This window comes from Dermochelys coriacea, chromosome 6 (genome assembly GCF_009764565.3).
Source record: "Dermochelys coriacea isolate rDerCor1 chromosome 6, rDerCor1.pri.v4, whole genome shotgun sequence".
NCBI lineage: Eukaryota > Metazoa > Chordata > Testudines > Dermochelyidae > Dermochelys > Dermochelys coriacea.
In genome coordinates this window covers 28,889,077-28,913,686 of record NC_050073.1, presented here as the reverse complement: position 1 = coordinate 28,913,686, position 24,610 = coordinate 28,889,077, and the positions used below count along the sequence as shown (strand labels likewise).

At 38.5% G+C, this 24,610-nt stretch overlaps 1 protein-coding gene across 17 annotated transcripts in view; it reads left to right on the top strand.

Moving 5' to 3' along the window:
• Positions 1-24,610, top strand: part of STK33 (serine/threonine kinase 33) — a 95,901-nt gene that overhangs the window by 39,177 nt on the left and 32,114 nt on the right. For 9 of the 17 annotated variants that reach the window (XM_043516697.1, XM_043516690.1, XM_043516691.1 and 6 more), the window contains 6 exons: positions 6,465-6,764; positions 13,704-13,820; positions 15,595-15,708; positions 17,996-18,100; positions 19,504-19,642; positions 20,747-20,835. In XM_043516697.1, the coding sequence (XP_043372632.1) occupies positions 6,555-6,764; positions 13,704-13,820; positions 15,595-15,708; positions 17,996-18,100; positions 19,504-19,642; positions 20,747-20,835 (774 nt within the window). In that variant the 5' untranslated portion in view covers positions 6,465-6,554. Of the gene's footprint in view, positions 1-6,464; positions 6,765-12,482; positions 12,612-13,703; positions 13,821-15,594; positions 15,709-17,995; positions 18,101-19,503; positions 19,643-20,746; positions 20,836-24,610 lie in introns of those variants that run through there. The other 8 variants (XM_038407689.2, XM_038407705.2, XM_038407695.2 and 5 more) reach the window with 3 other exon arrangements.

Genomic DNA, 24,610 nt, shown 5'->3' with positions numbered 1-24,610 from the left:
CTGAGCAGCATGGTAAGGGGGTTGGGTAAGGGGCAGGGGATTCCAGGGGGCAGTCAGGGAGCAGGGGGCAGTTGGATGGGGCAGAGGTTTGGTGGTGGCGGTCGGGAAGGGGAACAGGGGCGGTTGGATAGGACAGAGGTTCTTGGGGGGGTAGGGGAGGAGGGTTTAAATGGGAGGGTCCCGGGGGGCGGTTATGTGCGGGGGTCCCATCAGGGGACAAGGAGTGGGGGATGAGGGGGCCGGATTCTGAGGGGGGCAGTCGGGGCGGGATAGGGGGCGGGGACCAGGCTGTTTGGGGAGGCACAGCCTTCCCTACCCGGCCCTTCATACAGTTTTGCACCCCAATGTGGCCCTGAGGCCAAAAAGTTTGCCCACCCTGGTCTAGATGATGGCTTTCATTTTTGGTTGGACTACCAGGTTATTCTTTTCTGGATATTTGGGGAATGCTTAACATTGCACCTTAAAATGTTTGACCTCTGCAGACAAAAAATTGATATGATTATGTACTTTAAATAAAACAACAGACAGTAACACTTTGTAGGAGAAAAGTTTAGTTGAAGTCTCCGAGTTAATTATTCATTTGTGCCTGTGTGGTCGATCCACTCTATTGTTTTGTGTGGCTGAATGTTGCATTCTTTATATTTAAGTTGGAGTTAAAATATTGTCATTTTTGGACAGTAACAAGCACACTTGCAAGCATAGTTAATAAGTAGGTGCTCAAGAGATATATTTCCATATCTGGCATGTATGTGAAAAGCAGTACTTTAATAAGATAAAATTAGTTTCTGGTAGGCGTAGTTGCTTTGGCTTGCTATGGCTAATCATTTCCCCCCCTTTTTGAGTTTTCTTCTTTGTTTTTCTCTGTAGCTGTAGATGGTGAGCTGAGGCCAATGATTTCCTTCTCCGCAAAGTGTTGATCCTGTCCCCTTCCATAATACTATCACCTGTTTCGTTGGGTTATTCACTATAGGTGGGTGGAATACATAGCCTCTGCTAAGGCTGCAGATAATGCTGCTTCAGTAGTCATCTTGGGCTGCAGTTAATACAGCTTCAACAATCACTTTATAAGCAGCACTTAGACAATGGTCTTTTGTCTTTTAAAATCTAAAGATATCATGGTCACAGAGATGGTGAAGTGGTGGTGGCTTATAAAGAAAATGGGTGCTCCAGAAAAGAGAATAGAATTTTTATATCTATCTCTACCTCACCATAGAGAAATGAACCAAAACCAAAATGTACCCAGACACAACAAAGGTTACCCTAAATAATGAAAAAGGGATCTTAGCCCAGAATAATTTCATGGCCACTAGTCAGCTCTGAACTAAAACTTTTATGGGTTGTTTCCTTTCTCTTGAGGTTTCTGCATTTTTTCCTGTTCCTGTACCCCAGGGCTTGGCTGACATGGCTTTTCCAGTCATTAGCAACTTGACCACCGCCATTAGCTTTTACATAGGAGGATGTACTTGCCATTTTTCCTTATTTTCTGGGAAGGATAAGAACACCACTGCAGTGACTGATGGGATTTAAAAAAAACCTGTCTACACTCTACACTTCATATCACACTCACACTACACAAAACAAAACAAAAAAAAACACAGGGAAGAACAGAATTCCAATGGGACAACATAAAAAAGACTATTAAAGAGCAAAACCATCCTGTCAGATATATCAACAATTTGTCTGGTCTCTCTGATTTTGTAAACTTGGAACCAAAGTGTTGCTCCCAAACCTAACCTTTTACTTGGTACTACAGTGCACTTCATTTCAAAACCAGGCAAACTGATTTGTGTATGCATCAATTTGAGCCACTTGTTTGGCTCAGTTAATAATTTTTTAAACAAAATTGTGATGACACCAAAATAGTCAAATTAACAACAAAGGGTTGCACTATAAATAGACAATCTTCACTTGCACTGTAAGTAGACAATAAGTATATTGCACTATAAATAGACAATCTTCCAGTTCAAGAGTCATGTCCTGACTGTCTGTTATAGATCAGGGGAATCAATGACAGGATTTGTCTGTGGTTATTTGGCTTTTGTTGTCCTAGAAAAATTGGTTGTGAGTAGTAATAGCACCTAAAAGTGCTTCGGCATATCTCTTAAGTATGATAATTTAACCTGCTCAATTAAAAATATTGGATGGCCTGCTTTCACCAGTTTTAAAGGTATTTTTTACACGTTGTTCTTTTACCGCTGTGAATTACTGATAGTGAACCTGTTTAAAGGTTTTGTACAATGTAATATAGAAGTGCTTCATCTTCTTGGTCTAACATTCTACCTGTGCTGCCTACAAAGGAGCCAAGATGAAAGAGGAAAATTGCAAGCCTCTAAGAAAAATGGCTAGTAAGTAGGGGAGAATTTATGTTGGTGTCTTTTATAAAAATGCCACTTTCACATTTTAAAACAGAGTTGGACAGTCTTTTCTGTAGGCATACATACAGTATGTGTCACTAAGTACCCCCGTAGCTACTCATGAATGCAAATATCCTTCTATGCATGCTTATATATTACTTTATTAATTGGCAGGGTCAGCTTTTTGCAGTGCATGATCACTGACTGGTAAACAAATGCTACTAGATGCATTTTATTTTTTTCCTGTTAAGTGCTTCAGAGAACAAGATTTTTGTCATCTTCCCTGTTGGCTTGGGTCAGCCTGCTGAGAGAATGCTAGGTGTATGATTATTGCTAGCTTTATTTTGAACATCTGATAGGTTTTTCATTAGCAAGGGGCAAGGATCTAGTTTTTCTCTTTTTAGTGAATGCCCCAGTACCAGAATTAAGAAAAACATATTGAACCTAAAAGTATTTGCGGGTTCACTAGAATGAGTCTTAGTAAGTAATTTGGGTTTTCTAGGTGCTGTCGTATTACATATAAAATAACAATAGCAGGTCAAAATAATAATATAGCACCTGTATTGCACTTTCTGTTTAAAGTATTTTGCAGACATTAACATTTACCAAACATTGACAACAATGTAGTATGGGAAGTAGAATTATCTTAATTTAACAGATAAGGAAAATGAGGCAGAGAAGTGAAATGACTTTCTTGAGGCCACAGAGGAAGTCAGTTATTGTTGGGTTTGCAGTTGTGAGGTTTAGAAGCAGATCTGCTCAGATTAGAAATTAATAAGAAATAACATTGAAATTTCCAACATGATTTTAGCAGCTATGGTACTCTGATTTTAAATAACATTGAAAATCTGAGTACCATAGCTGCTAAAATCATGTTGGAATTGAAGTAAAAGAAAATGCAACATATTCATGAGATGCGTATTTAAGGTCCAATATTTCATGGCCTGTGAGAACTAGAAGTTAATACTTTTACCCACTAGAAAACTGAAATTTCAAGTGTGTGAACATTCCTCTTTTCACAAATAGAAAAAGTAGCTATTAATATACCTGCCTTGCCAAATAACAATTGTATGTATCCCTGAGTTCCAGTCTCTCCTGGATCCCTCACAGTTGTTAACTTTGATCAAAAGCACTTAAAAACACTTTTGAGTTGTAAAGGAAAAGTAACTTCAGACTGTGCTTTGATCACACTTTTAATTCACAGTGGCAAAAATAGACAGCTACAAGTATGTGAGAAAAACATTCCTTATGCTTCTAGGTGCCTGTTGCTAGCATACTCACATGTGAATTATTTACTTTTTCTTTTTCTTCTGCTATTTCCCAATTTGCACCACATGTACCCTATTGCCCTCCTATGTTTAAAAAAAATACACAGAATTTCTCTTTTCTCCACAAAAGCCTTTTCAGTTATATAAAACTTACATTTTTCATAATTTGATAGAAACAGGAGCTGATATTAATGCCAGGAATTGTGTGTTAGAGTGTTTGAGGATGTGAATACATTATATTTTTAAATTAGGAGTTTGGATCTTAAATCCTTATGTTTTGTTTTTATTGGTAAGAGTAGAGAATAGATAAATCTAACAACTACCCTATGTGACAGCTTGCCCCCCTTCAAGATGCCACCTGATGTGCTGAGGTACCACTGAGCCTGCCTGTTTTGCCAGCCTGGGCTCCCTTTTTACCTGTTTTGCTGAGTCAGGTTATTAAGCCTCCTCTAGCACACACACACAGGCGTGGCCACACTCAACTGCAGAATGACAAAGATACTGAGATCAGCTCTGGGAAGACTCCACTTAAGGGACTTGCACCAGCACTCAGGTGTCCACCTCCCTTGGAGAGTAGACCCAAAGGTATATTATGAAATCCGCCTCCTCCCTCAATGAGGAGGAAGTAATGAACAGCCTCTTACCCGCTCCCCTCCCCCAAATATGCATTGCACAAACAGGGTTATATGATAAACAAGAAATATGTTTATAAACTACAAAAAGTGAATTTTAAGTGGTTAAAAGATAGCAAACAGAACAAAGCAGATTACTAAGAAAATAAAACAAAATGCAAAACTAAGCTTGTTTCGCTAAAGAAATTGGTTACAAATAGTAATTTTTCACCCTAGATATTGTTGCAGACAGATTACGGACAGTCTTGAAAGGCAGCTGCACTGGTCTCCAGCTTGAGACCTCAAGTATTATTACTCACAAGCTAGACGCCCTTCCAGCTTGGGTTTAACCCTTCTCTCCCCAGTTCTGTTCTTGCTTCCAGTGTTTTTCAGTGTCTCTTTGGGTGGGGAAGCAGAGGAGAACCCTGATGATGTCACTCCCCTGCCTTACATAGCTCTTGTGTAAGGCAGGAACCCTTTGTCTTCCAAAGGAAAACCACTTGCATTTAGTGTGCCCAGATGTGCCGATTTTATAGGGACAGTCCCAATTTTTGGGTCTTTTTCTTATATAGGCTCCTATTACCCCCCACCCCCATCCTGATTTTTCACACTTGCTGTTTTCACAACCCTATTTGCATTTCAAAAGTGGAGGTGGGGTATCCAGTACCAGGTGACTCGGACCCATTTCTCTGCAGGGCTGTGGCCACCATTGCTCTTAGGCTGTCTGGAGCATCCACAGGAAGACTAAGCTCTTTTACAGTCCATTGTCTCTGCCAGTGGGCCATTAGCACAGTCTGGCTTTCTCATTTTTGTACCTGAAGGGCTAGTTGGGGGTGATGCCCAAAGTAGCCCATTTGAAATAGATACATAGTCAATATTCCTAACTTCAGATGCAGAAATGATACAGGCATGCAAATTGGATAATCACATTCAGTAAATTATAACCTTTCCAGTGATATCTTACATGAGCCATCTTGCATAAAGTACATCTCAGTTATGTCATATCCATATCATAAACATATATTTCCATAAAGATATGGAGTGTAATGTCACACCCTATGTGCACTAGGATTGCTGTCCCATGGATTCCCCTTTCGCCTTTCTCATTTTTCTACTTGTGATAAATAAAGCTCTCTGTCACTTATTGTTCATTCTCTAATTGACTGATTAGATCCCCTGCAATAGCTTGTAGTTTAAGGGACTAATAAAGCATCGGAAACTTTTTAGGGCTGGCCTGTCTTGGCCTGTTCTATTGATATACTAGAGGCTGCATGGAACGTCACGTGACTCTTTGAACATGATTAAAGTGTATGGAAAAAGAAGTCTCAGGCAAGAAGCCAATCATACGATCAGTGTTTTCCACTATTGGAAGTACTTTGATTTACAGTAGCAGCAGGTCCTTTTCTTTTTTCCTTTTTCTGTTCCACTTTTTAAACTATTTCCTCTGGTCTGTTTTGGCCAGATAGAAAGATCCATGAAGGTTTTGTAAAACCATATCCCTCCATTTCTGCATAGTTTAATTGATAATGCTAACCATAAATTTATCCTTCAGTTCACTGATCAGCCGAGAAAGGACTCTAATCCGATAAGCACCATTCCACAGTATGCCAGCTTGCAAAAATCATGAACCAGGCAGGAAATGTAGAATAACATTTAATGTTGGCCCTTTTTTAAAAAAAAAAAAAAGCAAAATATTTTTCTTTTAAGTGAGCAAAACTATTTCATGACCACCATTAAAGCCCTCCTTCATGCCCCTTTCCCCAGTATTAGTTACTCCTGGGGAATTCTGTGCCAAAAAATTAAAAATTCTGCATACAATATTTGAAAATTCTGCATATTTTATTTGTCAAAATAACAATATAATCATGCCAGGTACAATTATTTAGGTTTAATTAAGTATTTTGAAGTATTTTAACAAATGTGTTATATCCCATTTATGAAAAAGAAACAACTAGAAAATAAATGTGGAAAACAATCTTGCATTGGTAATCAGGAATTTATTTTTCCCATCTCCTTTTTCTATGATTCTCTGAATGTGCCAGGCGTGGGTAGAAAAGCTGAAGGAAAATTTTCTTAACTACAACTTCTGTTTTTGCAGATCTGCTGTTCAAACCAGTATATTGTGTTGTACCAGTCTAGTTCCTTCTCAGTGTGGCAGACATTCATAATCAGAACAAGTTTTTTTTGTGCCACAAATTCAGTAATTGTGACCTTCCCATTCTTCTCCTCAGCTTTTTGTTCTTCCTTCAACAGTGGACACATTCCTGCCAGTCTTTGTGCTACCATTTAATTTGCACAGCAAGTTCTACAACACCGATCAGATGACTGATCTCAGCCAGGGCAAGAAGACCATAAAATGTACTAAGTGTTCCGCTTCATTTCAACCAAGTGGTGTTGTATTTTTTTGCCCCAATTGCAACAAGGGTCCAGTGTGCTCCGGAGGTGCTCTGCTAGAGACATCTGAGTTTTCAAGTTTCCATGATGATACCTTGCCTCACCAGTCAGAGGAACAAATCTCTCTTGTAACAGAGGTGAGCAGATTGGGTTTAGAGATACCATTCCTTTCCACCCAGGTTTTATTTCATAATAACTAGTGCTCATTTCTGCTTAGAACAATAAGGACTATATTTCCCAGTGTGCCCTCATAAGCGTGTATAGTAGAATGGCCCAGAGTCTAACTACATTCTAAAACATCTTCCCTGTTCACAATGTTTTTGAATCCTTGTACATAATAATAATAATAATAATTAATAATAATTCCTAGCTCCTATATACTGCATGTAACAATCTGCAATGGTTTTAAAAAAATCTTGGTTCTCTAGAAATTTTGGATAGCATGAGAGGAGTATGATATAATACATTATGCTTGACCATACCCATATAGGACCAATTATATGGAAGAAGCTGTTTCACTATTAAAACAAATCTAATAGTAGACTTTCTTTTAGTAGAAAATTTGCAGAACAAATTAACCTAATATATTAAAACATGCAAATTCCTGATTTTTTTTCTTTTGAAGGAAATGTAGTGTTAATATCTTGCCTCAAGAGACACAAAAAGGTTACATATTAAATGGATTTAATGGGATTAATTAGTTAATGCTTTGAAACTGCAAAGTGGTTTGTAAGTGCTAAGTTATTCATGTACTATGATGTACATTTAACTCAAAGTGAAGATTATACCAATTGAATACAGAATTATATAATTTTTAACCTAAGTTTTAAACAAATGATGAGTAAACCCTTGTTCTAGAGGACTTTTTCCCCCCCACCTCCCTAAGAGATAGGCCAAGGAGTTGTAGTACTCTGAGACAAATTACATTGTAGCCCTAAGAAATGTGTCTGTCAGACGATACAGTGAAATTAACTGTAAATGAGTGCTGGTAATGCATGTAGTAAACAATCTAGAAAACTCCATATGTAGGCCTCCTTGACCCAATTCAGTAAAGCACATGCTGAAGTTCTTTGCTAAAGGATGGTCTGTTGAATCACATCCTGAACAAGAAAGGAGTACTTGTGCCACAACTCCTCCTTTTCTTTTTGCGAATTCAGACTAACACGGCTACTACTCTGAAACCTGTCATCCTGAACAAGGACAGACTAAGGCACATGCTTAATAGCTTTTGTTGAATCAAGGCTTTAAAGAGAAGTGGTCTAATTTTCAGAAGAGCTGAGTACTCACAAATTTCCTTGAAGTCCATAGAACTGTTGTGTGCACATTTGAAAATCAGGCTTTTGATTTAGGAATCTTAGGCATCCAGGTTTGAATATATTGGTCAGTTTATTTTCCCCTCTAATCTCTTTCAATTATAGTAATCTTAAATGTTTTAATAGTACATAATAATTATGTGCTATATAATAGTAGGTAAAAAATTCAGACAAAATATGGTTTTTAAGTTGACTGTCTATCTTTAATTTCTCTTTAGGCCATTCTTATTGATGTACAGAGTTTCTTTCTTTAAGTATTGTTCCTGCAGTAGTTAATACATTGATTGGGGACATATTTATCTCAGAACATAATCTCTCTAATATTGAAGGTTCTAAAATTGTACAACTGGAAGCTTTAAAAGCTTTTATTGGAGGAGTTTGTATTAAATATAGATCTGAAAAGAATAAAATGAAAAAAGCACTTAAAACTGAACGCCAGAAGAAAATCCATCATTTGAGATATAGTAACATAAATGGTTCCCCTTTAAGGAAGCACTTCTAAATTGATGGACGCAAACTCAGTATCCTCTTAAATCAGTCATATCTGAATATACCCATCAGTGACTTGTTTTCCAGCATTTCTGTAAGTGGGGGGACAAAACAGGAAATGTGTTTAGCAAAGAAAGCTAAAATACATTCAGCCTCAGTTATTCCCTCACTACTTAAATAGTATAGAGTATCTGATAATATTGTAGAATAATCTCTGTTAGTAATAGCAATTGTATATATGGTAAACCTATAGTGACTATTTGGCCACTGGTATATAGGAAATATCCAACACTAGGCCTGCCAGGAGATATGGGGTGCTTGAAAATAAATGAGGAAATTGCATGAGAATGGCGATCATCTTTTAAAATATAAGAAACCCTTTCTGTTATTTAATTCAGTGTCAGATTCACATAACATTACTTTATTTCAAACAATTTTGTAACATATCTCATCAATTGAAAGCATATTTTTCTTGTTATCAGGCATAATTATTGCAGATAATTGTTATTTATTTTATTTATGACAAGCATTTATATGGTGTCCATCACCTTAGTATATGAGTAAAATGAGCTGTTACCACTTGAAGCTGTTTCTGTAGGTCACTTTATGACCAGGAAAGTCAAGGGCACTTGTTGGACCATTCATACTAAGGCCAGCGTTCATCGCTATTTCACTCCTATTCAGTCACCAGCTCTATGGGAAGAATTTTTGTGTCCCCAGCTAGGGCTGTCCTTAGGCATATGCAGCATACGCGGCTGAGTAGGACACCTGAAAATTTGGGGCGCCCCTGCATCTTAGTGTCCACCCGCCCGCTTCTTCCTATCCCTGTTCTGACCCTTCCTGCAGGCTCCCACCACAGCTGGCTGCTGCAGCCTAGTGAGTCTTTCTCCGGAGGTTTCAGAGTAGCAGCCGTGTTAGTCTGTATTCGCAAAAAGAAAAGCAGTACTTGTGGCACCTTAGAGACTAACAAATTTATTAGAGCATAAGCTTTCGTGAGCTACAGCTCAAGAAAGCTTATGCTCTAATAAATTTGTTAGTCTCTAAGGTGCCACAAGTACTGCTTTTCTTTCTCCGGAGGGGATCTAGTACTTAAAACTGAAAAAAGCCTTCCAGACCTATTAGCACAACATTGAAACTGTTAAAGAGCCTTTCATAATGACAGGTTTCAGAGTAGCAGCCCTGTTAGTCTGTATCCGCAAAAAGAAAAGGAGAACTTGTGGCACCTTAGAGACTAACAAATTTATTTGAGCATAAGCTTTCGCTGTAGCTCATGAAAGCTTATGCTCAAATAAATTTGTTAGTCTCTAAAGTGCCACAAGTCCTCCTTTTCTTTTTGTTAAAGAGCCATTCAAGTGGTAATGAAGCCATTTAACAGGCATTTGCCAACCCCCAGGTATATACTCTCAGTGTCTGAATTTAGTGACAAAAACAGTTGTGGATTACTGTAATATTTACTCAGAACATGCTAGTCTACAGGACCTTAGTTTAAAATTTGCTTTAAAAATATTTTGTTAGTGTGTTGCTGAAGATTATAAAATCACATCTCTAAAAAATCCTTCCATACATTTTTAAATATACATCTGAGTATTCATCTTTAGCCTTAAATGCTTGGATCTTCAGACATTTAGTTTTTGAAATAAATCCTTCAAAAGACCACCCTTCTCTAAAATACACATGCGAGCCCAGGTTGCCATCAGGCATAAGGGCACCAGTTTAATAATACTGCATGGGGCCCATAAATCCTAAGAAGAAAAGGAGTACTTGTGGCACCTTGGAGACTAACAATTTATTTGAGCATAAGCTTTCGTGAGCTACAGCTCACTTCATCGGATGCACTGAGTGGAAAATACAGTGGGGAGATTTATATACACACACAGAGAACATGAAAAATGGGTTTTATCGTACACACTGTAAGGAGAGTGATCACTTAAGATGAGCTATTATCAGCAGGAAGGGGGTGGGGGAAGGAAGAAAACCTTTAGTGGTGATAATCAAGGTTGGCCATTTCCAGCAGTTGACAAGAACGTCTGGGGAACAGTGGGGGGTGGGGGGTAATAACATGGGGAAATAGTTTTACTTTGTGTAATGACCCATCCAATGTACATGGCAGAGGGGCATTGCTGGCACCTGACGGCATATATCACATTGGTAGATGTGCAGGTGAACGAGTCTCTGATAGTGTGGCTGATGTGATTAGGCCCTATGATGCTGTCCCCTGAATAGATATGTGGACAGAGTTGGCAATGGGCTTTGTTACAAGGATAGGTTCCTGGGTTAGTGGTTCTGTTGTGTGGTGTGTGGTTGCTGGTGAGTATTTGCTTCAGGTTGGGGGCTGTTTGTAAGCAAGGACTGGCCTGTCTCCCAAGATCTGTGAGAGTGATGGGTTGTCTTTCCGGTTAGGTTGTAGATCCTTGATGATGCATTGGAGAGATTTTAGTTGTGGGCTGAAGATGATGGCTAGTGACGTTCCGTTATTTTCTTCGTTGGGCTTGTCCTGTAGTAGGTGACTTCTGGGTACTCTTCTGGCTCTGTCAATCTGTTTCTTCACTTCAGCAGGTGGGTATTGTAGTTGTAAGAATGCTTGATAGAGATCTTGTAGGTGTTTATCTCTGTCTGAGGGGTTGGAGCAAATGTGGTTGTATCGTAGAGCTTGGCTGTAGACAACGGATCGTGTGGTGTGATCTGGGTGAAAACTGGCGGCATATAGGTAGGAATAGCGGTCAGTAGGTTTCCGGTATTGGGTGGTGGTTATGGACCATCGCTTATTAGCACCGTAGTGTCCAGAAAGTGCATCTCTTGTGTGGACTGGTCCAGGCTGAGGTTGATGGTGGGATGGAAATTGTTGAAATCATGGTGGAATTCCTCAAGGGCTTCTTTTCCATGGGTCCAGATGATGAAGATCTTCCCCTCTGCCATGTAAATTGGTCAAACTGGATAGTCTCTACGTAAAAGAATAAATGGACACAAATTAGACATCAAGAATTATAACATTCAAAAACCAGTCGGAGAACACTTCAATCTCTCTGGTCACTCGATTACAGACCTGAGAGTGGCTATTCTTCAACAAAAAAAACTTCAGAAACAGACTCTAACGAGAGACTGCTGAATGGAATTAATTTGCAAATTGGATACAATTAACTTAGGCTTGAATAGAGACTGGGAGTGGATGGGTCATTACACAAAGTAAAACTATTTCCCCATGTTATTACCCCCCACCCCTCACTGTTCCTCAGACGTTCTTGTCAACTGCTGGAAATGGTCCACCTTGATTATCACCACAAAAGATTTTCTTCCCCCCTCCCCCCCCGGTAATAGTTCATCTTAAGCGATCACTCTCCTTACAGTGTGTATGATAAAATCCATTGTTTCTTGTTCTCTGTGTGTGTATATAAATCTCCCCTCTGTATTTTCCACTGAATGCATCCAATGAAGTGAGCTGTAGCTCACGAAAGCTTATGCTCAAATAAATTTGTTAGTCTCTAAGGTGCCACAAGTACTCCTTTTCTTTTTGCGAATACAGACTAACACGGCTGCTACTCTGAAATAAATCCTAAGGATGGCCTTGTCCCCAACACACAATCTTTTTAAACACAGTTAAACTCCTCTGACTGTATGCATCCGATGAAGTGAGCTGTAGCTCATGGAAGCTTATGCTCTAATAAATTGTTTAATGTCTAAGGTGCCACAAGTACTCCTTTTCTTTTTCTTTTTCCTCTGATTAAGAGTATTATGACCTCTTCATTCAGGTCTCAATTTAGTAAAGCACACGGGCACGTGTTTAACTTTGTGCACATGAGTAAGTACTTGCCTTCGAGCATATGACTAGTATGATTGACATCAATGCATATTTACAGTTAAGTACTTAAGTGCTTCCCTTGCTCATTAATTTTGGCTAATGGCTGTAATGTTTACCTCCACAAAAGATTTAAATGTGTCTGTGGCACTCCTGTACTCTACCATCCAAGAAATTAAATGATTGAGAATCGAATTGCTAGGATCTAGAACTGGGCAGGAAATGGTTTGCTCATCGCATTAACTTTTTTGAGATTTCAGAAATTTTTCTGTTCGGTACTGGGAGGAAACCAAGAACTTTTGAAGTTTTTCAAAGAAGAGAGAGTGCACCATCCCAGAATATGCTGATTCAGACCAGGGACTTGAGCGTGGATCTTCCATATCCCAGATGTATGCCCTACCCACCAGACTATTTGGTTTTCTGAGATGGGTCTTTCTCAGTCTCTCCTGTTAGAGCTGTCCCACTTTGTATAAATAATTAAATATTTATTGGAACAGGAACTTCAATCTGAATTTACTACATCCCAGGTGAGTGCTCTAACCACTGGGCTATAGTCCGTCTCTCTCTCTTTCTCTCTCTCTGGCCCAATGAATATTTATTTATACAAAGTGGAATAGTTGTAACAGGAGAGACCACTCAGAATAGCCAATAGATTCAAACTAGGGACTTGAATCTGGGTCTCCCACATCTTAAGTGAGTGGCTGAAACCCCTCCCCCGCTTCCTTCTAGTTTTGACTAGAAATTTTGCCCTGGACCTGCGAAACCATTTCCTGATGGAAGTTTTGTCAAAATTGGTACATTCCCGCAAAACGTTTTGGTTTCTATACATCTGTATTTTCTGACAAAAACCTAGTTAGTCGAAAATTTTCTTACCAGCTTCACTAGGAACTCTAGTGTTTGTTTGTGTTTGAAAGAAATTCAAAAACACAGATTAAAATTGGGAGTGTAGGACCATATGATATTTCCATAATATATTGGCACCACTTTGAACAGCCCAGTAAAGTAAATTGTGTATAAAGATGCCATGTTGTTAAATGTGGTTATGGTAATCAAGTTTTTGAGCCACTTCCTGTCCCTCTGTAAGCAGATACAAGTCTGCTGCCTTTAATGGAATAGTTCCATTGACACTAAGACAGAATATAGCCCATTGAATACAAGCAATAGAGACCTGCAAAAGACAAAACTTATTCTTGGTTTTTACATAATTCTGTATAGATATTTTGCCAACTTATTAATAATCAATAAGTTGAACTTTTGCAACTTCAATTTATTGACTATTAATCTTAGGTTATGTGGAATCCTGTAATTGGTTTTAAATTCTTGTTTTATAAATATTGTTCATCTTTTAAACTGTTACATACTGTGATTTAGTGTATTACATATCTTGCAATAGGTGGTGTACTGAAATATCTGAAACAATCTAAGAATTTTTAAAATAATGAATTCTAGTTTAATTTCTTGCTTCATATTTTTGTATAAAGATGCCAAAATCAGAGCTAATAGAACCTTATAGAAAAATGCTCACCCAGTCAACTCGCAGCAATACTGCAGAAAGCAAAGTTCCTCACACACGAATAGATGATGGAGCGGCTATTCAGGTATGTAGCCACTTTTATCATTAATAATATCCTACTGAACCTTAGGTTTAACTGTTCTACATCAGCAGATAGAGACATTTAGCTTTGTTTGTATAACATTTAATCATTTCTGGGAATTTGAGCTTCCCTTTTTTCCCCAAAAAGAACAATTTGATCTTTCAGCACCTTATTCCTAAAATGGATTGCAGCTGTTTTTCAGCCAAAGGAACCTGAGTCATGATTTTCTGTCTTAAGGCTCCTGTTCACTATATTTAGCTAACAAGGAGCCAGACTCCTCTATTGAGGAGTCCAGATCCTTTCCCTGCTACCACTGTACAGCTACTTTTGAAAAGGCCAATACCAAAAAGTCATTCTCCTCCTGTTTAAGTGAGAGGCTAACACTTTTTTTTTTAACAAGTACCAAAATAAAAGGGGTATTCCTGCTATTTTTGAATCCCATTCTTCTTGCTCGTTTATCTCAAACCTAAAAAAGAAAACACCTAGTGAGACATCTCATATCATCTAACTTCAAAATGCTTGGTTAATGAAGATTTGTTTTCTCCATGAATTTTGCTTCAAAGGTGCAGAAACCAGTGCTCTAAAATGACCTGCTGTGTGTGCTCAGAAGTACAGCACTTCATCTGCAGTCCATCGTGTGTCTTAGGATATTAATTTTGTTACAGCAATTAATTTACTCTTAACTGAGAGAACATCCATGTGCCCCCACCCCTCTATGAAAAGGAACAGATCGAAATAAACAGTTCATTGATTGGGGCTATATGCCAGTGCAGAGAAGTTAACCAAAAGATCCATCTGTAGGTGTGCTGAGAAGTCTGTAAAGGGTTCACAACAGACATTTGTTGTTCTCTCTTGTATTTGTTTTTGGAAATGTGTTGAGATTAACATAACAGGACCTTAGTACATTAGAAATATCTTGTCTTAGAAATTGTATCTTTGGAATAGAAATCAAACTGGAGTACAAACCCAGTAGTTTCCTTTACTGGTCACCTTTAAAGTACTAAGTTTTTGTTTAAAAGAAAAAAATGTTTAAGATCTCAAATCATTAAGAACTTGATCCAGTCACCATTGAAGTTAGTTGAAAGGCTGCCAGCAATTTCAATAGACATTTAATCAGAGCCTATCATATTATTTACATATAAATTTACAAATCACAGATACACAGGAAACTTAAATTTTCCTCTTGTTAGGTATTGTAAGTATAGAGGAATTGTGATTTCTACATATAGCATATTTGAATGCTGCTGTTCTAAGGTTTCAGAGTAGCATCCGATGAAGTGAGCTGTAGCTCATGAAAGCTTATGCTCAATTAAATTTGTTAGTCTCTAAGGTGCCACAAGTACTCCTTTTCTTTTTGCTGTTCTAAGGCTAAACTACCATTGAACATGCTAGGAGTCTTGCCTGTGTTAGGTCTGCATAATGTTTGTTTTAACTTACATTATCTATTATTCTTTTGTAATTGTGGCCAGCATTCTAATTTGTGGAATAATAAATAGTCAGACAATAAAAAACAAAATTCTCAAAACTTTCAGATGGAGAATTCATACTGAGATTTACATAACTCATCACAGGTCTTACCTCTCATATCAACTGGCATTGAAAATTGAAACAGGTGTTCTCTTAAAAATGAATGTTGGTGTACATGGGCAGGGTTCATCATCTCCTGTTAAAGAGATCTTTTAAACATTCCAATTCAGATACTTTTAACAATGACAACTATATTTTGCCACCAAAGTTTTTAAAACAAAATGTCTTTTTCTTGTTTCTGTTTCATTAGCAAATCTATTATTTTGGAAGAAAATTAGGACAAGGCAGCTTTGGGGTGGTAATTGAAGTAACACACAAGGAAACCGGCAAAAAATGGGCAATCAAAAAAGTGAACAGGGAAAAGGTAAATATTATGTAGATCTCCGATTTATTTTAAACCTGTCTTACTTTTCCTTTGATTTTCTATCCAATCTGTTTCTGCAGTATCTCCGTGTATCCAAAACTCACAGTACAATCAGTGCATGTATTTACTCTCACAGTTTAGTTGATATTCTCACTATCTCTTCCTTGTAGCAGAAAGTGAGTCACATCAAGTTTTAACTATTAAAAATGTAATATAAAATGCAATTTGAGGTTCTTACTCCTACATGAAGTCACAATTGAAGAAAAAGGTTGCCTGATCAGACCCTTAATTATCCAAATCTATTTAGAGAACATTGAGTGTTAAGTGAATACCATTTAAAGTTTATTTCTTTTTTGCTAAAGAATTTTTAAAAATCCTAACTAAAACAAAACATTCGCTTGACTGATTGTAATGATGATTTATATTCAAAAAACTATATGAACATAGTCCTGAGAGCTTGCATGCCAAATTTCAGCCAGCAACAGACTTTTTTATGGCTGAATGACAGATCTGGAAAAGGTACAATACTGTTAAAACTTTAATATTAGCAGCCCCTGTTATTTTGGTGTGACAGGCTACTAGCTGATCCAGATTTAGAGCTATTGTTGTATTACTGCTCATAGTTTTACCATTATCAAATTGCTAAACTGACAATGATTAATTCTGCTTAATTAAGTTACTGTAAACAAGTTAGGAAAATACGGTTCTTGTAATCACGTCTTATCATATGACAAGAATAGGTTTCAGAGTAGCAGCCGTGTTAGTCTGTATTCGCAAAAAGAAAAGGAGTACTTGTGGCACCTTAGAGACTAACAAATTTATTAGAGCATAAGCTTTCGTGAGCTACAGCTCACTTCATCGGATGCATTTGGTGGAAAAAACAGAGGAGAGATTTATATACACACACACAGAGAACATGAAACAATGGGTTTATCATACACACTGTAAGGAGAGTGATCACTTAAGTGATCACTCTCCTTACAGTGTGTATGATAAACCCATTGTTTCATGTTCTCTGTGTGTGTGTATATAAATCTCTCCTCTGTTTTTTCCACCAAATGCAATATATACACACACACAGAGAACATGAAACAATGGGTTTATCATACACACTGTAAGGAGAGTGATCACTTAAGTGATCACTCTCCTTACAGTGTGTATGATAAACCCATTGTTTCATGTTCTCTGTGTGTGTGTATATAAATCTCTCCTCTGTTTTTTCCACCAAATGCATCCGATGAAGTGAGCTGTAAGTGATCACTCTCCTTACAGTGTGTATGATAAACCCATTGTTTCATGTTCTCTGTGTGTGTGTATATAAATCTCTCCTCTGTTTTTTCCACCAAATGCATCCGATGAAGTGAGCTGTAGCTCACGAAAGCTTATGCTCTAATAAATTTGTTAGTCTCTAAGGTGCCACAAGTACTCCTTTTCTTTATGACAAGAATAGTAAGCTTGGGTCTGATCATATTTGGATAGGAGACCTCCAAGATGAGTAGGTTGTTCTCTTCCATCCAAGGTGGTACTAAGCAAAGCCCAGTGTGGAATAAGAGGTGGAGTTCTGTTTGTTACTTTCTAATGAACAAGACAAAAATCATTTGCGTTCATTTGAGATCCCCTTGCAAATGTTCACAGGATTAGAGATGTTAGCTCCAATAAGCTGGCCAGCTTCCAATTTGAGTAATTACGTTTTGTTTATCTGCATTCCCCTGATATTCTTCTTCATTTTCTGTCTTGAATGTTTGTGTAGCGTTGCTGTGTGTGTTAAACAGTGGTCATGTTCTTTCCATGTTAGGTGAAGTAATTCCTTTTTGTGTCTCTCATACATATGTGACAGGTTTCAGATTAGCAGCCGTGTTAGTCTGTATCCGCAAAAAGAAAAGGAGTACTTGTGTTATCTCTAAGGTGCCACAAGTACTCCTTTTCCTTTCACACATATGTGTATTTTCACATTTTTTCCATCTTAGGGAAAGTCATTACTATTTTCCCTCTCACATATATGCACATGTGTACATGTGCAATTTTATGAAGTGCTTCAGAAAGGTTTATGATGGAAAGACTGTATATAAATGTAAGACATTATTAGTTGAAAAAGCTAAACTATAATGGTAGCAACCCCAAAGTGCAATAGGATTTATTTTGTAACTCTTTTTCTAAATGTAAGACATGTTCATTTGTTTAACACATTCTGTAGATTTCTTCAACAGAAATTGCCTTGTGGCATATATATGGTCATATCATGAATATTGTCATGTTCTGTAAAATACATTTTCCATCTAAAATTAAGGCTGGAAGCTCTGCTGTGAAGCTACTTGAACGGGAGGTGAGCATCTTAAAAAGAGTGAACCATGAGCATATAATACATTTAGAAGAGGTGTTTGAGACTCCTAAGGTAAGGGTTCATTAACTGCAATACTCTGAATGCTATTAATACTTAATGAAAGGTTCAGAGATCAATAGAAGCTTTCTTTTCTGCATTCTGAGGTAATTCCTCTTGCCTTCTTGTACACTTCCCTTTCTTATGGGACATTTCTCCTCACTCTGGTGACTAGAAAATTGTGGAGAAATTTACATTTTATTTTTTCTTAATTTTTTTCTAGGCTGTTCTAGGCAGTAAATATAAATCCTTCTGCCAGCAGTTGAAAAGATAATCAAAGTCCATGTGTTGTCATTTCCTGTTTAAAGGAATTAGCTTGCAGGCCTTACTTGTGTGCCTGTCTCTAATAGGAGCAGACAACTCTTCTGTTTGGCTAGCATAGATTTGGCCTTGGGTTTTATGTTTTTTTTCCTTTTGTAAATTCACAACCCAATTCTTTCTTTTTTTTTCAGGATTAACTAGTTTATAGTCTGGTACTGTCATAGTGACGTTTATTTTTTGTCTCGGCATGTTTGTTGTAGCACTGTGTGAGGGGGCAGTCCACTGGTTGCAGTGTGTCCCCTGCCACTTGTTACAGGCAGAAAACACCCAGCTGGAAGCTAGCTTTCAGTTTTGATTTGTCCCATTTTCTCAGAAATAGCTGGAAGACCAGAGCTTGATGGAAGCTTTTTTGAGAGTGAATTAGTGTCATTTTTTTCATCACTTACTTCACAGTTTGTGAAAGGGGGTTGATTGTTGCTGCTTTGGACAGCACAAAGCTCAAGGACACTGTAATGATGCCACTGTATGATGTCCATTACAGTGGCATAGATCACTTTTGATGAGCTGTAAGGATATATTTTATCTTTTATTTAATTAGTCAAAGGTTGCTCATGTAATATGTATTTATAGCTTTATTCATAGAAATTAAAGAATATCTTGTTGTGTCTTTAGGTTTAGTGATGCTTCTATAGGATTCAGAGTAGCAGCCGTGTTGGTCTGTATTCGCAAAAAGAAAAGGAGTACTTGTGGCACCTTAGAGACTAACAAATTTAATTGAGCATAAGCTTTCGTGAGCTACAGCTCACTTCATCGGATGCATTCAGTGGAAAATACAGTGTGGAGATTGATATACACGCACAGAGAACATGAAACAATGGGTTTTATCATACCCACTGTAAGGAGAGTGATCACTTAAGATGAGCTGTTACCAGCAGGACGGGGGGGGGGGGAAACCTTTTATGGTGATAATCTTTTAAGAAGTTGATAATATGCTGAATGAAAAACTCTTAGAACAATCATTAAAATCCATATTTTTTATTTTTGTTGTACATGTTCTTGAAAATTTGAGAGTTTTAGTACTCAAAATATTCAGTATTTCGTGTGTGTGTGTATATACATACAAGAAAATCACTGTTTTGTTTCTTTATTAATGTTAGCGGATGTTCCTTGTAATGGAGCTGTGCGAGGATGGAGAACTTAGAGAATTTCTTCACAGGAAAGGACAATTTACAGAGAACGAGACAAGGCACATAATTCAAAGCCTTGCATCAGCAATAGTGTATCTTCACAAAAAAGGCAAGGATGTTCATTTTATGCATTTATTCATTGGCTCTGAATGTCAGTTTTTTGTTTAAGAGCAATAGTGATCTCTATTTATATATGTTATTTATTTCCTAGAGTACTGGTGTCCCTGTGGCCTAGAAGTGAAACATCCTATATTAGTGCTCCCCCCCCCCACTATTTAAACTGTTAACATTTCCTTTTACTTATTTGTTCGGGCACCATCCATCTGACAATAACATGAATTTCTTCTTCTTAAGTCTCAACCACTTTGCATTACAGCATTAACTTATTTCAGCAGCTAAGTAAATAGTCTTTTACAGCAGAGAGAAAGAAGCAGACGTGTAGTGCTCTAGATATTCCTTAATTATCTGTCCTCCACTTGGTGGGATGCAGTCAACATCAGCATTTTAATTCACCCTAGGGAAGCATTAAAATCCTCCACAGTCCATGACAGAGTTAACCAATTCAGCCAGAAAACTAGAGTTCAGTGTATCCAGTTATTTTTCCCTATATTGTAGGAGTATGAAGATTTGTATTTGAATAACACAGAAAATTTTATTCATCTCTATATTTTGGAATTAGTTGGAGGAATTAGCAGCTCCTCTTTTTCTCCCACCCAGACATATGATTCCTTCTCTGTGGAATGGCCCCTTCTTCAAAGCAAGTATGGCTTTGGTCTTCTTTCGATTTTTGGTGGGCAGAGAAAGGTGAATAAAGAAATCTACAGTCCCATCCCCTTTGGTCTGTTGGATATAAGACGAGACTGGATTTATGAAAATATATGCACATTTTGTAAATCTGTAATCCACTAGTTTTTTCTATAAGATGTTCACAGCTCTGCGACTGTATAACACAGAGCAATGCAAACTGTTTTTCTTATTACAGATCATCAGGAAGATGGATCCAAATTTGATCCAGATTGGGAATCTTCATATAAGACTCCTTGGATCAAAGGGCAAATACTCCTTCCTTTTAAGTTTTCAGTTATGGAAAGCTAAATGCATTAAAACTGAAACTCATTTGAATGAGTAATTACCACAAGATAAAAACATTTGTCAGAATATTTTGACTGCAAGTGATAAATACATTTTTAGTTATTGTTCTCTTCCTTGACAGATATCGTTCATAGAGATCTAAAACTGGAAAACATTTTAGTTAAAAGCAGTGAAACTGACGAAGAAAATGAAATGAAATTACATATAAAGGTAAGACTAGAAATTGTAACAACTGTTTACTTTGAGCAATGGTTTAGATACCCAGGTATCAAAGTCAGCCCCCTAGTAATGTCTATTTGTAGCTTTTGAATAGAGCCACTCTATTGTTTATTAAGAACACTAAGAAACCTGCCTAGCTTAATGCAGATATTATTGAAATGAATCATTTTGGAAGCTAAGTGCCACTTCTGAAAGATACTTTTTTGGGCGGGGGGGGGTCAGATATCGGTGGTATACTTTTAGGTCAGTTGAAACAAACCTTAAAGAAAGCATACCTTATTAATCTAGATCTACCTTAGGATAGTTCCAAACTCTTAGTAACACTAAGTTAGCAGGAATTCTAAGCTATAATTTTTAAATTGTGTGTTGCCCATTTAATGTAAATGTGTTAGTAATTTAGAAAAAAGCACATCTAGACTAAGCCCTTGATTTAAATATAAATTATATATTATTCTAGACTTTGTTGGATATTACTAAATATATACTAACTAAACACAATTAATGTACCATGTACTTATATCTATAGATTTTAATTGTAATAATTGGTCCTTGTTATATTATATACTAGTTGTTTCCCCATTTTAATAGCAACTGCTGTGTGTTATTACAACCTTGTAGAATTGAAGAACCTTGTTGGATTGCTGATCTGCTCCAGTAGATAAAGTTGTATGTTCTATATTGTGACATATATATCTATATAGAACATACTGCTTTATCTATATCATCTATATATTTACCTACATCATCAATGGCTATTAGCCAGGATGGGCAGGAATGGTAACCCTAGCCTCTGTTTGCCAGAAGCTGGGATTGGGTGACAGGGCATGGATCACTTGATGATAACCTGTCTGTTCATTCCCTTTGGGGCACCTGCCATTGGCCACTGTCAGAGGACAGGATACTGGGCTTGATGGACCTTTGGTCTGACCCAGTATGGCCGTTCTTATGTTCTTATATCTCATACATTGTGTAATACTGATGCTTTTATAAAATGCTCTGGAAAATTCCCTGGTGCAAAATCCAGCCTACATGTACCTTGGTGTCCTCTTTGCATAACTTATTTTCATTCTGAGAAACATAAAATTCTGGATCTTGATCTCTACCCCAGCGTGGGACATGTGGGCTGCACCTCTCTTCCTGCAAATACCAGAGGTACTTCAGACTTGTCATGAGTCAGGACACCCATACTGTTCTTATGCCCAATTCTCTGTCTCCAGCAGTGCAAATAGAGCAGTGATTCAGCCCTCCTGGCTTATCCAGGATAGTCTTGTTTTTATACTTCATTTTAGAATTGCACCAAGCAAGATCTTTCTTCTCCTTCTCTCTCTCTCTCTCAGGGCTCTAAGGTTTTGCTAGGCTCCATTTTTTAATGGGGCTATTTGCAGAGATCTTTCCCTCTGTTTACCTTGTCCTCCTCATGGTAGACTAAGTCTGATGGAACAATCTGAAGACCAACGGAGAAAGTGAGAGATTGAGCTGTGGAGATCCTTTCATAGTTAGTGGCAGTAGAGGTGGTTGCAGGATAGGGGAGCCACAGAGACCAGGGGAGAACAACTCCCCTGTTTTCCAGGCATTATGTACATGCAAGTACATGGCTTATAGAAAACCTTGCTCCTCATTTTCCCTTTGTCCTCTCAATCACAATCTTCCTCTCCCTTTTCCTTCTCTCTTTCTCATCCCCTTCAAAATCAATTACTACCATTGCTGCCTCTTCCCCCACAAAAGTAATGAATTGCCCCTCACCCCACAAAATCAGTTACAGCTGTCAGCCCCATCATCTTTTTGTGGAACCCTCATGCTGTTGCTCCTGTTCCTGCTGCTCTCCTGAGATTTTTACATGCTTCCTTCAGCCCACTGACTGAAGTGGGAGAATTGCTGTGATCTGTACTCTGCCCCTACCCATCACCGGAGCTTACAAAACTTGAGAGTACGGATGCTGGGATCTTCACTTCCCTTTCTCTAGCCTTGAGGAATGGTGTCTGCCTGAATCTTCACTATTCCTTTGACACTAGACTAGGGGTCTCAAACTCAATTTACCTTAGGGCCAGTGCCAGTCCTCAAATCCTCCCAGCGGGCCAATAATGTCACTGAAGATGATGTTCGGAAAAGAAAACGTTTATTTCTATTTTTTATTTTGAATTTCTTAGAAATAATAAAACTGTCATACAACTGTATACAACTCTTCACCTGCCAGAGAGTTTTTAGTGTTTGCCAGACACCTGGCAACGCTTCCGTTCTGTCAGTTTGTTGATGTTCGGCCTCACTGACTGAGCAGTTGAAACCTTCAGGATTGCAGCGAGGTATGCTTCAGAGAGTTGTGTTTGGTACTTTGATTTTTTTATATTAATTGTGGGGAAAAAAGTGATGCTGCCTCCATGGGTGACTCTGCCTGGCGACTAGTGATGGTATCTCTGTCTCTCCCCCAGCCAGTGGGAGCTGCGAGGGGGTGGGGGTAGCGGCGTCTGCAGCAGACATGGCCGGCAGCATGTCTGCCTGCATCTCTCCTCTAGGGACTGCAGTGGGGAGGTTCTCAGGCCACAGATGGCCCGCGGGCCGGGACTTTGAGACCCCTGCACTAGACGGAGGAGTAACAGCTACAGAAGGAATGTGGAGGCCTACAGCAGTGGTCTCCAAACTGGGGTCTGTGTACGGCACTCTTTTTCTTCGGCGGGAGCTCTGCACATCCATGGCTGCTGTTCCCCTCCGGTGATCCACCTGCAGTAAGTCTTCCGTTCTTCTTCCGTCAGCAGCGCGTCTCCGGCAGGTCTTCTGGTCTTCTTCCGAAGGCAGCACGTCTCCGGCAGGTCTTCCAGTCTTCACCCTGGGGTGCGTGAGCCAAAAAGTTTGGAGACCACTGGCCTACAGGAGCAGCCAGGAGACAGATGCTTCTTGGTGAAGGAATAGGTGCTGCTCAGTGTCTGGCATATGCCAGCACAAGGCAGAGCCCCACACACCTCTGGATTTAGGGGGAGCCCTGAGTATAAGGGTAGAAACTCCTTTCAATTCCTGTCCACCACAAAGTATGAAAGAGGGACTCTGCTGGGTAAAACTTCCCAGGGTAAAACTTGGGCCATGGACACCAGGAGAAAGACCAGACTCAGGAGCAGGACCAATCCCTCCTTCCATTCCAAACTGCAGCTGGACTTGCCTCTATCCAGAAATAGCAGTAGAGGGCAGGATATTCCTTCTCAAGCATATGGGTTCTGGCAACTTCAGACATATGAAAACTGGGAATAGGGCAGTATGCTGTGAAAATATGGGCTCTTACACAACCTTGGAAAAAAAGGGAAAACATCAAATCATTCTGAAGGCATTTAATAGCTTTTAGGACTAGGGATAGATGAATCTGTCCCTCAAGACACAAGGTGCACAGGAGTCTACTCCATATAGTAAGAAAAAGATCAGGAAGAGTTTGGTCTTTCTGATTTCTCAAAAGGCTGAACAAGTTGATGGAAGAAGTTAAAATTCAGAATTTAACTTCCAGGATTGCAGCACACTCTTGAAGGATTCTACTGATATTGGTGGAATTGGCTGGCACTTGTCTGCATATTATCATCAGACCTTCTCACTGGCAGTCACCAATACCAACACAAAACATTACCTTTCATTTTGTCTGCATCCCTGAGAGTGTCTACGAAAGAACTGGCAGTGATATTATCCACTGAGGAGTCTAGGAACTTATCCATTGATGGCATACTTGACCGAATGTCAGCACTAGGGACCTCGCGAGAGACTTAGTGTCTCTCCATGCTATGGATAAACAAGT